The following is a 13,243-nucleotide window of genomic DNA, read 5'->3' on the forward strand; positions in this document are numbered from 1 at the left end:
CGTTGTCGTTGGTGAAAAAAATTTAGTTGATGACAATTATGACGAAAATTATTCGTCAACAAAATTAACACTGTACCCATGTCAATATCACAAAAAAACTGCCTAAATAAAACAAAAAAACAAAACTCAAACTCACTGAACACAAGGAAACAGCCAGCAATTAAATGAGATTAAGAAACTAATTACAAGCAATAGGAAAAAACCTACAGTATAACAAATAAATAAGACATGCTACATACATCGTGTAAAGTAATCAAATGTATAAAAACACTGCATATTCTTCACTGTATAAATTAAATATATATTTCTTATTAAAGTTACAAAAGTGATTTAGACTAGAGCAGGGAGGGAATTTCTCTCTTTTGTTGTTTAATGAATGACACATTATTAGACTAATGTCACTTTAAGAGCTGCCTGGATAGAATATACTGTTACACATGTGTTTTCTTTCTCAGCTGTTTGCTTTCACTTAAAACCTGAATTACTGTGTTTACATGGATACACGGGCATTTTAACTCATAAAAGTGTATTTAACCATTCAAGGCCTATAAAGAGCCAAAAACAACTCCATTTAACACTCCGGCGCTCTGTGAGCACCGTCTTCACGTATGCGCCTCTCTGATAGCATCATAGCGCTCAGAAACAGTCTCTCAGACAGTGCACGCATATAGCAAAATTAGTTCTCTTTTGCTGCTGATTGCATTTCAACTGCTTAAAGTCACTTGATTTTAAACAGCAATGCTTAAAATCGCATGTAAACGATACGTTTTTGTGACCACGTAGCACAGCAATGTCACATGAACGTGTAAATGCGATAGAGAAGATAGTTGAAAATCTTGACTGGTTGACATATTTCTACCGGTTAATCGTGTCTACCAGTATATCTTCCACCCCTAATCTGCATACTTATGTAAAGTATGTTTCTTGCCTTAAGGCACTGATGCATGAACATTTACATTTACATACAACACATTTACATTTATGCATTTATAGATTTTTGCAGTGCATTCAGGGTAACCTGATTGTATAGTATGAATTTATGTGTACCTGCGAGAAGTGCGCTCTGTTGACGAGCCTGCTCCAGCAGTAGGACGTGTTGGAGCAGCGAGGAATGGCTACTGTGACTATTAGAAGCGGAAGGGGGCTCGGGGTCAAGGGGTGCCCCGGTGGGAAGGCAAGTCGGCAGGGACGATGTGCTGATGAACTTCCCTGTCAGTGCCCCACCTTGAAGCAAACTCTGGATTGTCTGCCGCTCTGCCTCCTGCTGGGCACTGAGTTTCTGAGGAGCCTAGAGTAGAGGAGAAGAGAATGAGAATTTATTCTGCAGACTCGGGAACACTAAGCTGCTTAAAGGTGCAACCAAGGTACCAAAGCCTACAAGGCTGTTTTCACACTGGGTTTGATTGCTTGACTGCTCTGCATTCACATTGTACTTTTTTGTCCTTTTGGGTCACCACTGTGAGAGCTTGTTTTATACCAGAGGTGTCCAATCCAGTTCCTGGAGGGCCAATGTCCTGCAGAGTGTAGCTCCAACATGCCCCAACACACCTGCCTGGTAATTTCAAGAAACCCTGAAGAGCTTGATTAGCTGGTTCAGGTGTGATTAATTAGGATTCACGAGTTCACACTTACATATAATAAACTGAGTAAAGGTTATGCGTATTTGGCGTGCTGTCCGGGGAGAGGGGTCCGAGCTCTTTTAGCTCGGACCCAGAGCGCTGGGGTAGGAACAGGCTGAAGGTGAGGAGTCGGGGTGGTGGAGGGATGCTGAAAGACTAGAGATAATGAAGGTAAGACTGCTTTGATTATTTATAGGGGTTCTCTCTTGTGCTGGTTGGATAGATGGTGTAATGATGGATTGGCCGTGTTAATTATCTGCATGTGCTCCTCCCGAAATTTGTTAATAAAACATCACTTGAAGGTAAATTCTGCAGGACAGTGGCCTTTTCATAGAAGGAATGTACTCCCATGCTTTATACTATAATTGTGACCAGGAGTGTGCAAAGATGCAAATTAGGCATCATCAAAAGTGGTTCACTTCTGCAATTTAGGACAAATAGCATTCAAACCAACTGTAGTGTAGTTCACATGAACCATACCCGAGAATGGACTAGGGTTTGGATCAATGGTGTGCATCTTCTGAAAAACACTTTCACATCAATCAAACTCTTGAGTCCAGACCAAAAGCTCTAGGGTAAAAGCATCCTAATGATCTAGCAAGCCCACTAGGGTTCAGCCTACACTACTTGCTAACTCTGAATCACCATCACGAAGCCACCAGGCTTTAGCGGAGGACACTCACCGTGATGTGCGCGTTGGCAGGCAGTCCAAGAGAGATGTTGGGCAGAGATGGAGAGGTGTAGAGGCTAAGGGGACTCGGTGTCCCATCTCCAGTCAAAGACTGATGCAGAGAACGCAACTGCTGCCGAAACAGAAAGGGAGAGAAAGACGTGAGTCACACAGGACAAACAGCAGACCTATATTTCAAGATGTACACTTCAAACAGCACAAAGAATCCGTTTTATCTCAGGAAGGCATCCCAGACAAGGAGTTTCTGCTTGACTTGATCACTTGAAAGCATTCTTCTTTGGAAATCCTTACTAAGTTGTGACGAGCAAAGCAGCATGTGGGAATGGATTGCCTGTATTTGGGACTGGATGAGCGCCACTTGAAGAAGACAACAGTTCCAGTTGCCACGTTAAAGAAATGAGCTAAGGAGTTATAAGGATAATTAAAATGCTTGTTTTTTTCTCATTTCTAAAGACTGAAAAAATGTCCCAAAAGAAAGCTATGTGAGAAATACGGAGGTGTTTGTGAGTACTGGTAATCCCATCATCTGACCCTATACTTGGAGCGCAGCCATTTTCAAAGCCAAAGAACAAAAACTAATGGATCTGCTTTACAAGGCAACGTTTATTCATCCCCAAAGACCCAATTTAATCCTTTCATTATAAGTTGTTCGTACAATGTACGTCATTCTCACTCTGACTCAAAGGTTACACTAAGAAAGACGAGGAAGAAGAAGACAAAGCGGACATTCCGCGGCAGAGCGCTCTACCTGCAGCAGAGATGATGTCAGCATTCTATTCTCCTTCACATTTATCCATCACTTCTCTCAAGGTTGTACTGCTAGGCTACAGAGGCTCAGGAATAGCGATCTAAGACTATTTTTGGGGAGTGGTATGCAGCCTTTGCATGCTGGACAGAGCTAATGAGGTGATTCTTAAGTCATCTCCACTGGCGCCCATTTGAAGGGATTTTTTTTCTCTGGTTGATGAGACTGATGAACTTTATTTCTTTTCTCTTTGACAAAGTCCAGCACACTTCATCCTCATCAAATCCACTGGCAATAACCTAACATGTTAAAAGATACAATACAAAGGGATGCTAAAATCAAATGTTTTCTACCCTTTAAGAAAACAGCGCACATAGTCAAGACTTAACACATTATGTACCACTAGCAAAACGGTTTCAGAAAAAAAGTGAATGTCATCAAACTTCGTTAGCAAGCATGGAAAATTCCCCAAAATGTAAACATGGACTACGATAAGGATGGCACGACCAAAAGCGTACAATAATTGCGTACAGTAATTGTATATATGGTGAAAATACATATCACAACATTCATTGACAAAAATGAAAAACATACATACATATTATTATAATTATTATTAAAAATAAAAATATTAATATATATTTTAGAATATTATATGTACATTTTAATATTAGAAATTACCACATGGTATTAGAAAATAAGTCTAATTAAAAAAGTTATTACAATAAAAATAGTTTATTACAAAGTCATAAACTACATGTAAATACTGTAAATGGCATTATTTGTTTGTTTATATCCTATTTTAAGGTCCAACTCTCTCTATTAACAAACCATTAACTATGACTTTTGCCTCAATAAACTACTAATTTGCTTCTTATTAATAGTTAGTAAGGTAGTTGTTAAGTTAAGTAGGTATTAGGTAGGGTTAGGGATGTAGAATATGGTCATGCAGAATATGTGCTTTATAAGCACTAATAAACAGCCAATGTGTTAATAATAGGCATGCTAATAAGCAAGTTACAACTAGATAATAGTAAGAATTTGTCCCTAAACTGAAGTGCTGCCATGTTTTGTTTTGTTACGCTGGTCATCCAAAATTAAACACAGACTGGCTCATTCAAATTCAGCGTTCATACAGCTTCAAGCCCTTTGTGGCATGAGCACATACAATTTCATTCTCTCTGGCTCTCAAGGTTAAGGTGATCCTCAAGGCTAGCTGCTTAGCATGCAGGGTTGACCCCAGGCAGATTCCTGCTGTCCATCCAGAGCAGCTGCGGCCATACTTGAGCCTACAGATACAACTCACTGCAAGGCTGACTCTCGGAACATGCGTTTTTTTGGGGGGGGGGATTAGCATACGAGTGTTATCCCAGGCCATCACAAGGCTCCGTAGATAGATTGTTTCCATAGAAACAGTGTCATTATCTAGGTGAAGCCAATTTATTGTGTCTTTTTTCATCCCTAACCTATTGAGAAGCGAAGGGAGTGCGAGAGCAGAAGAGAGGCAAACGTGTAGGGGGTAAGTCTCTCACCTCAGCGTGGATGTTTGGGACGGATCCGCTGGAGCCATTCTCGGCAATGGCACAGTTAGAGCTGTTCGGAGAACTGGGACCCGAGCCAGGAGCACTGCTGCACATAGAGGACACTGAAACACACACACACATGGATTTCAACAATCACATTTTAGCTGCAGCGTTAGAAAATATAGCTGATGATTTCACAATATTTTGTGATTGATTAAACCATTTTTAATGTATCAGCAGGATGTTAAACGGTTCCCTTCCTCCAAGCAGCAGTTATATTAACAGCACAGGAATCACACAATACCTATGTGTTCATTAGTTCTGTTTGCAAATCTTCACACATCTGACAGCAGTTTTTTTAACAGGCTTATTTGAACACAACTCAGGTGCTGATATATGAAGGATTACATCTTCCATATAAACTATGTTTTGTGAAGCTTAATGCACAACTAATGTTTATTTTATCGAATTTATATTATTATTTTAATTTTGAGTCTAACTAAATAGTGCAAAAAATACATTAATAAAAATAATGAAAAAAAGGTAAACAAGTTCAAATTTACACAATAATGCCAAATTTACAGAATTGTGCAGAAATACGTGCATTATTATAAATGTGCATTGTTATAGTGTCATAGTAGAAAGCAAATATTTTCCATATAACATTTTAAAGATACTTATGAGCCCCTATCACAAAATATGAACACACACACACACACACATTTGGGACGGATCCGCTGGAGCCATTCTCGGCAATGGCACAGTTAGAGCTGTTCGGAGAACTGGGACCCGAGCCAGGAGCACTGCTGCACATAGAGGACACTGAAACACACACACACGGATTTCAAAAATCACATTTTAGCTGCAGCGTTAGAAAATATAGCTGATGATTTCACAATATTTTGTGATTGATTAAACCATTTTTAATGTATCAGCAGGATGTTAAAACGGTTCCCTTCCTCCAAGCAGCAGTTATATTAACAGCACAGGAATCACACAATACCTATGTGTTCATTAGTTCTGTTTGCAAATCTTCACACATCTGACAGCAGTTTTTTTGACAGGCTTATTTGAACACAACTCAGGTGCTGATGTATGAAGGATTACATCTTCCATATAAACTATGTTTTGTGAAGCTTAATGCACAACTAATGTTTATTTTATCAAATTTATATTATTATTTTAATTTTGAGTAACTAAATAGTGCAAAAAATACATTAATAAAAATAATGAAAAAAGGTAAACAAGTTCAAATTTACACAATAATGCCAAATTTACAGAATTGTGCAGAAATACGTGCATTATTATAAATGTGCATTGTTATAGTGTCATAGTAGAAAGCAAATATTTTCCATATAACATTTTAAAGATACTTATGAGCCCCTATCACAAAATATGAACACACACACACACACACACATATATATATATATATATATATTAGCATCTCTATAACTATGGCCAATGCGATACGAGAAGAGAGAATGCGCTTGAGAAACAGTTTAGAGAGGAGAAATCAATCTACATATAAAATATTAGTCACAAATTATTGGTCTCTTTCTAAATAATAAAAGTATAGTGCATCTACTAATAATTACATTAAAAAAAAATTTTACTGATGGAAATATGTTAGAAATTATGCATCACGATACAAATGCCAACTTGTATGCGATGCACACTTTTTATAAATATAATGTAAATAATTGTAAATACTTCTTCCAAATATATATATTTTTATTAAAATATATTTAGATGCCTTTATACTTTAAAACAGGGGATCTGTCAAAGAAAGATAATCGTATTTGCAAAGTCCTTAGCATAAAAAGGTTTGAGCCAGAAAGAGTGGTTCTTGGTTCAAACCTGTTTAAATACCTGTTTTAATACTCGTGAGGTTATGCAAACAGTTCTGCATTCGCATACATGGTTTACCTGAGATCTCAATCGCCCTTTTCTTGAAGGTGCTGATCACAGTACCATCTTTCCGTCTAAGAAGTGGGCTGCTCCTCCTCTCAGCCACCTTCTGTTTTAACCGTGAACGTACCTTCAGATTGGGCTCAGAGGCTGAACAGAAGAGAGAAAGAAAAAGATTCAATTACTTAGAAAAGTAACAGCAAACCCAGCATGATTTGAGATATCACTTACGGGGTGTGAGTTGCAAAGCAAAGTTCACTATATATGCTCAGGGGCTTGTTCAAAACCAAGCAATGAGCAATTACAATAGTGACGTTTCACTTAATAAGCACCACTAATGAGGGTTTGCATCTGTCGCTCTTGTGCATCAGGACCATGGACAGCAACCGCCCGTCCCTTCCCATTTCTCTTTCTCTCATACACTCACACACACAAAATGAGCTATAGATAAAAGTTATATTTACAGCGTGCCGATTTTATCTCTTGTTGATTCCGGAGACGCTGGGCCAAATTAAACTAATTGAAGTAAAAAGGGATTTGAAAGAGGAAAAAAAAAAAGAAATAAATTGGGGCAATTATCCAAACAGACTGTGTGTAAAGCGGCTTGACCGAGCCCTATGTGTTTTTCTGGGCCCGTTTGTACGTCACAGCCACACTGGGCATATAGAGCAGAAAGGACTTTAGCCTCTAATGCTATCAGTGACTTTAGTATGGATTTAATTAGCTTTAAAATAAAAGTGAGAGACGAGGGGGAGGGGACGGGATGGAAAGACACACACTAACTGAGGGCACGTTATGTAAGAAGATTGCTGTGGTGTTGCCATAACAGTGGCAATATAGAGTAAGCGCTTCGCCCACGGTAACAGACCCGTCTGCGATTACTTTATCGGTTTGCTGAAGTCCAAGCTAGAGGGCACGTGTGTGTGTGTGTGTGTGAGTCTTCCTATCCTCCGGATGGTATATGCGTGTTAGCTCTATAATAGAGACCTTTTTAAAGCAGCGTGGGTGTGACAGTTTAAAAGATAGCAGTGTGTAAAAAGCAGATAGCAGATGTGTGTGTGTGTTTGTGTGCTTGTGGGAACAAACTCACTGAATCTGTGTGGGAGTTTTGGAGTATGGCTGGCGGCTATAAGAGTGAACAGCAGATGACCAGCAGTACTTTGAAAAAACCCTCACAAATATAGTCGAAAACATGTCAGAAATTATTTGAGACAACGTTTGAGGTGGCTATCGGTATTTGAATCTCTCATAAACAGGCTAAACTGTGTTTCGCTTCAAATCTAATAATGGCAGCAGGTTGTGTGAGGGTTAAATTGCAAGGTAGGCAATAATAAATATCATTATTTTTGTATGAAAACGATTTTCTCACTAATATAGCTATTAATATGCAGTGCTATTTAGGGCTGGGTAAAAAAAATATTGATATGTTGATTTTAATCGATTCTCATTTTTACTAAACTATATTGATTCTTAAATACCAAGAATCGATTAATCTAGCCTGTTTTCAGTTAATGGACAGAACATTGAAGGGCACCTCCCATTCAATAAATCGCAATAAGCATTGTGCGTTGGTACTTTTAATATGAAAAAGTCTCCGATTTCAAATTCTGTCCGTTGTATTGCAGTATTCAAACAATAAATGCCGTTTTGGTGCTGTTTAATGTGGAGTGACAGATCGCTGTAGCGCCTCGATCAACAAACGGAGCAGCGCGAGGCACACGTAAACATGACTAAACATCCGAAGGTAAGTTAAAAGAAAGAGTACAACTTTCATGTTTCATGTAATCGCTCATTAAGTGTTTCAGGCATGCAAAGACGTCAATATAACGGCTTGTAAACAATGTCACGGCCTCATATATCAAAAAAACATATTCGGTGACCATAAACTCATTAGTCAGCTAGAAAATTAAACTGTAGAGAGGGGCATTTTGCTAAATATATGCACAGCCACCATTTAAATGTAAAAAAACCCCGAATTGAAGTAGAAATATTATGTAATTGTAACTTATATTATAAAAACTTCATTAAGTGTAATTTAAGCAGCTGTATAGCCTAAAAATCAGTTAGTTTTAACCATCAATATGATAGTAATGTAGTACCCAACTGACTCTCATGTATATTTTACAGCATTAGTTAAGACAATTTTTTTCCTTGAGAAAATCTGGCATGTGTACCTGATATATATCCAAAATAATCGATATTGAATCGAATTGCAAGCTTGTGAATGAGAATCGAATCGAATCGTGAAATTTATGTCAAAACCCAGCCCTAGTGCTATTATAGTTACCTAGAACCAAAATATAAACCATATATATAATGACAAAAAATTACTACAATTTGAACTAAGATTAAAATGAAAAGAAATTATTTGATTATTAATAAAAACTATAGTAGTATCTCAACGGTATTAAAGTAACAGTGCTCTGAGGTGTGTTTGTGTGTAGGTCCGCTGTTCTGATGACTCATTATGACTCACACCTGCAGACTCCTCACTTCATCCCTACACACACACACACCCTTGCATCTTCTGTGACACCTCTGCAGTGTTAAACAGCTCAAACTTCGCCACACAAAACCGCTGGTGACTCCAGAACAGCGTCATTCATGCACAGAAAGAAAATAATCATCCAAAATGTACATGCAAACACTCATGCATTGGCTTATTCAATCCACTGATGGTTTATAATGCAGCGTCAATGTCACTTAGCTATTACTCATTAAAACAATTCATTAAGATAACAATAACAACTACATTTGCATTTTCCCAGAGGAAATACAGGGCTTGCAAAACAGTAAAAGGATAGTGTTTACTGGTAAATTGATCCAGAAAAAGAGAAGACAGCCAGAGGACTGGAAGAAAAGGCCCCCCAGCTGACCTCAGCAGCTGAAGTGATCACTAGAAGTTACAATTTAAAATAACAGTTTTCTATTTTAATATATTTGACATTGTAATTTATTCCTGTGATGCAAAGCTGAATTTTCAGCATCATTACTCCAGTCTTAAATGTCACATGATCCTTCAGAAATCACTCTAATATGCTCAGGAAACATTTCTTATTTTCACTGTTGAAAACAGTGGCTGCTTATTTTTGTGGAAACTGTGATACATTTTTTTTCAGGATTGCTTGATGAATAGAAAGTTCAAAAGAACAGCATTTGTTTGAAATAAAAATTTTGTGTAACATTATAATTGTCTTTAATATCCCTTTTGATAAATGTAATGCATCCACGCCAAGTAAAAGTACTCATTTCATTACAAAAAAATCATACTGAATTGTAGTGTAACATTTACACAGTAAAGCAACAGTTTATTTTATATAAACAAGAAGCCTACTCACCGGTCTTACGGAGAGGGAAGTCATCCTTGCCTTCATAGGACCCTAACAGTGGGGGGAGTTTGTAGGTGTTGCTCTGTGGAAGGGAGCTCTGCTCCAGGGATGCGTGGTGAGCCCCCCTAAAAAAACAAACACAGTCCATTACAAAGACTCATCCATCACAATTCAAATAAGACCCATAAACTTTCAGCATAATGCGGCATGATGTAATATCAGTTTGATCATGCTATGAATTAATTCATTTTACATCATACTGCAGGGAAATAGTGCACATTGAACCTGTCTTTGATATATTAACTAAATTTAAAAATAGTTGAAAAGGTGCACTTTGAATTGGGTTTACCAGCCCAGAAGAAGTCTGAGCGATATGGACTTTCTCTCACCAGCACTTCTGGGGGAAGGAATGGTTGAGTCCACCGGGGCCGGGTTCCTTTTTGCTCAACAGGAACTCCTGCAGCTTCAGTTTGACCTCAGTACTGGCGATAGCACCTGAGAACAGAGTCAAAGGACATCATAAATACATATATGTATCTGTGTCTTTATCTGTGAATATGAATATAAAACATTTAGTATTAATGCCTGTATAGCTGATTTGCACCAGCTGATGAGCAAAGCACTCTGAGTGAATTGAGCGCGCGGCGGCGCAGATGCGTGAGCTTGTCGAGTGAATATACCTTTCTCACAGACATCACTGGAAAGTTTATAGTTCGGTCGGATATGTCAAAAAGATGTAAGTAAAACAATGCACAAGTTACTTAATGGTAAGTAGGTAGGTAGGGAGGGAGGGAGGGAGAGAGAGAGAGAGAGAGAGCGCACTTCTGTTGTGTGATCTTTATTGATGTTCGCTCACTTAGCAGTTAGCACGCATCATTTGGATTAAAACTAAATCATAAATATAAGGCAATTTATAGGGGCATTCACTATAAATGTCATTCACCCTTAAGTATACACGACTTTCTGGCGAAAGTGAAACTAACAGCCTGTGTGAAATGTGCTAGGCTGTACTGTACTTGTCCCTCTCATTCTGCACTAGTACAAATACATGTGCGCGTTGCGCGTTTTGCTTGCTTCATGAGTGTTTCTGCATTATATGAGTGGCTTTGGAAAATAAATCGCTGCACGTTTCAGATGAATAAAAACGCGACTTCTATTTATGAAAAGGTCACAGTTAGGAGATTTATAGTGAGTGGTTCCCTGCATTTTTACAGCAAAGCACGTGATTACAGTACTAAGCCGCTGCAATGGAGCAGCTCTAATGCTATTAAATTACAGATGATGTAGGCTACTATAGAGAGAGAGAAAAATTAACAGTGAAAGTAACAAAAACTTGTAAAATACATTTTAATGGGCATAATTAAGTGTGAAAATAACAGAAGGATATACAGTCAAACCAAAAATTATTCAGAGACCAGATGTAATTTTTGATATTTTTTCACTAGTGGGTGCAGGACACTATAGTTCATTTATGTAAAGTGAGGATATCAAAATAAACGAAACAGTGATATATTAAACCCAAAAATTCTCCATAAAGTGGACTACCAGTAAAATTGATACAAATTTGTGACCAAAAATTATATAAATACATATATGTATCTGTGTCTTTATCTGTGTGTATATTTATTACAATTAAGATTTAAAATTAGAATTAAAGAAGGATTAAAATTGTATTTATTCCTTTGATATCAAAGCTAAATTGTGATCAAAAATAGAGTAAAGACAGTAATATTTTGAAATAGTATTACAATTTAAAACAAAAACTCTATTTGAAATTACATTTTAAAATGCATTTTATTCCTTTGATATCAAGGCTACATTTTCTGCAGCCATTTCATGACATCATTATCAATGTTGAAGATGGTTTTCTGTGCTGCTTAATATTTTTGTGTAAATTGTGATATGAATAAATAGGACATGATTTCATGAGATGAAGTTCAAATGAACAGCCTTTATTTGAAGAAGAAATATTTTGTAACATTATAAATGTCTTTACTGTCACTTTTGATCAATTCATTGTGTCCGTGCTAAATAAAAGTACAAAGTACTTTCAATAAATAAATAAATAAAAAAACTAATAAAATTACTGATCCCAATCTTTTTGGGACTGCACTGTATAACTGATCCAATACCAAAAACAAATAGTAAAATATTGTTATTTTAATTATTAATAACTAAAAATATATATATCTTTATATAAAATATTTTATATACATTTTTTTATTATAGTGAAATTACTATACATTATGTCTTCCAGTTTGTTAGCTTAGTAACATGCTAACATAAAACTCTACTGGTATTAATAAGAGTCATGTGAGTGCTGCACATAATAGTTGCCTATGTGTGCACTTATGAGGTTACTATAGGATACTATGTAGGCAGTAGGCAGCTTACTAGGTTTTGAAAATGATCCAAATATGGTATATACGTATATATAATTTTTTTGGTGCAATAATGCCTAGTACTGCATTGTGTCGTTTTTAAGTGTAAACCACCAAAGATGAGAAATAATAGCGCAATTGGTTCCTACTGTGCCTAAAGTACTTCAAGGGATCCATGACAGTGTGTAATATAGCAGCAAACAACAATAAACATTAGCTATGTACTGCTCAGCAAGCTGTTTATTAATTGAATCAAAAGGTGAACAGTAGTGATGCACCAGTATCGGTATCGGACCGATACTGAGCTCCTGTACTCGTACTCGTTAAAATGCCCCGATACTAGGGCTGCACGATAAATCACATGCAATATTTAATGCGCATCTTGTCAGAAAGCCGGTTCTGTAATTCTGTAATCAGCGGTAAATCTCCATCAAGTGTGGGCTTTCACATTGAGCAGCAATAACTACACAGAGCCGTTGTTCACTGACGAGCTCCGCAAAAAATCGCGCAAATATGAACGTGGTCTTGCGCAGCTCGTCAGTGAACAACGGCTCTGTGTAGTTAATGCTGCTCAATGTGAAAGCACGCAGGTGATGGAGATTTACTGCTCATTAAATATTGCATGCGATTTATCGTGCAGCCCTACCCGATACCAAACGCCGATACCACACAGCATGTGTTAAGTGCCATATTCAGACAAAGAAATACCGACAACAGACAGCAGAATTGGGTTATTAGAGATTAAAGATGTCTACGAACTATATGTATGCAATGAATATAAAACATTTAGTATTAATGCCTGTATAGATGATTTGCGCCAGCTGGTAAACAAATCACGCTGAGTGGATTGAGCGCGCGGCGGCGCAGATGCGCGAGCTTGTCGAGTGAATATCCCTTTCTCACAGACATCACTGGAAAGTTTGTAGTTCGGTCGGATATGTCAAAAAGAAGTAAGTAAAACAATGCACAAGTTAATTAATGGTAGGGAGGGAGGGAGAGAGAGAGAGCTCGCGCACTTCTGTTGTGTGATCTTTATTGATGTTC

At 37.5% G+C, this 13,243-nt stretch overlaps 1 protein-coding gene across 1 annotated transcript in view; it reads right to left on the minus strand.

The window, feature by feature from the left end:
• Nucleotides 1-13,243, minus strand: part of LOC107585055 (histone deacetylase 5-like) — a 57,194-nt gene that overhangs the window by 15,092 nt on the left and 28,859 nt on the right. Inside the window, exons 4-9 of the mRNA XM_016271894.1 lie at nucleotides 10,208-10,313; nucleotides 9,828-9,943; nucleotides 6,508-6,639; nucleotides 4,588-4,700; nucleotides 2,303-2,422; nucleotides 1,048-1,288 (exon numbers count right to left, since the gene is read on the minus strand). Coding sequence (XP_016127380.1) covers nucleotides 1,048-1,288; nucleotides 2,303-2,422; nucleotides 4,588-4,700; nucleotides 6,508-6,639; nucleotides 9,828-9,943; nucleotides 10,208-10,313 — 828 coding nt within the window. The remainder of the gene's footprint in view (nucleotides 1-1,047; nucleotides 1,289-2,302; nucleotides 2,423-4,587; nucleotides 4,701-6,507; nucleotides 6,640-9,827; nucleotides 9,944-10,207; nucleotides 10,314-13,243) is intronic.

This window comes from Sinocyclocheilus grahami, unplaced genomic scaffold (genome assembly GCF_001515645.1).
Source record: "Sinocyclocheilus grahami isolate Dianchi unplaced genomic scaffold, SAMN03320097.WGS_v1.1 scaffold66.1, whole genome shotgun sequence".
Lineage (NCBI taxonomy): Eukaryota > Metazoa > Chordata > Actinopteri > Cypriniformes > Cyprinidae > Sinocyclocheilus > Sinocyclocheilus grahami.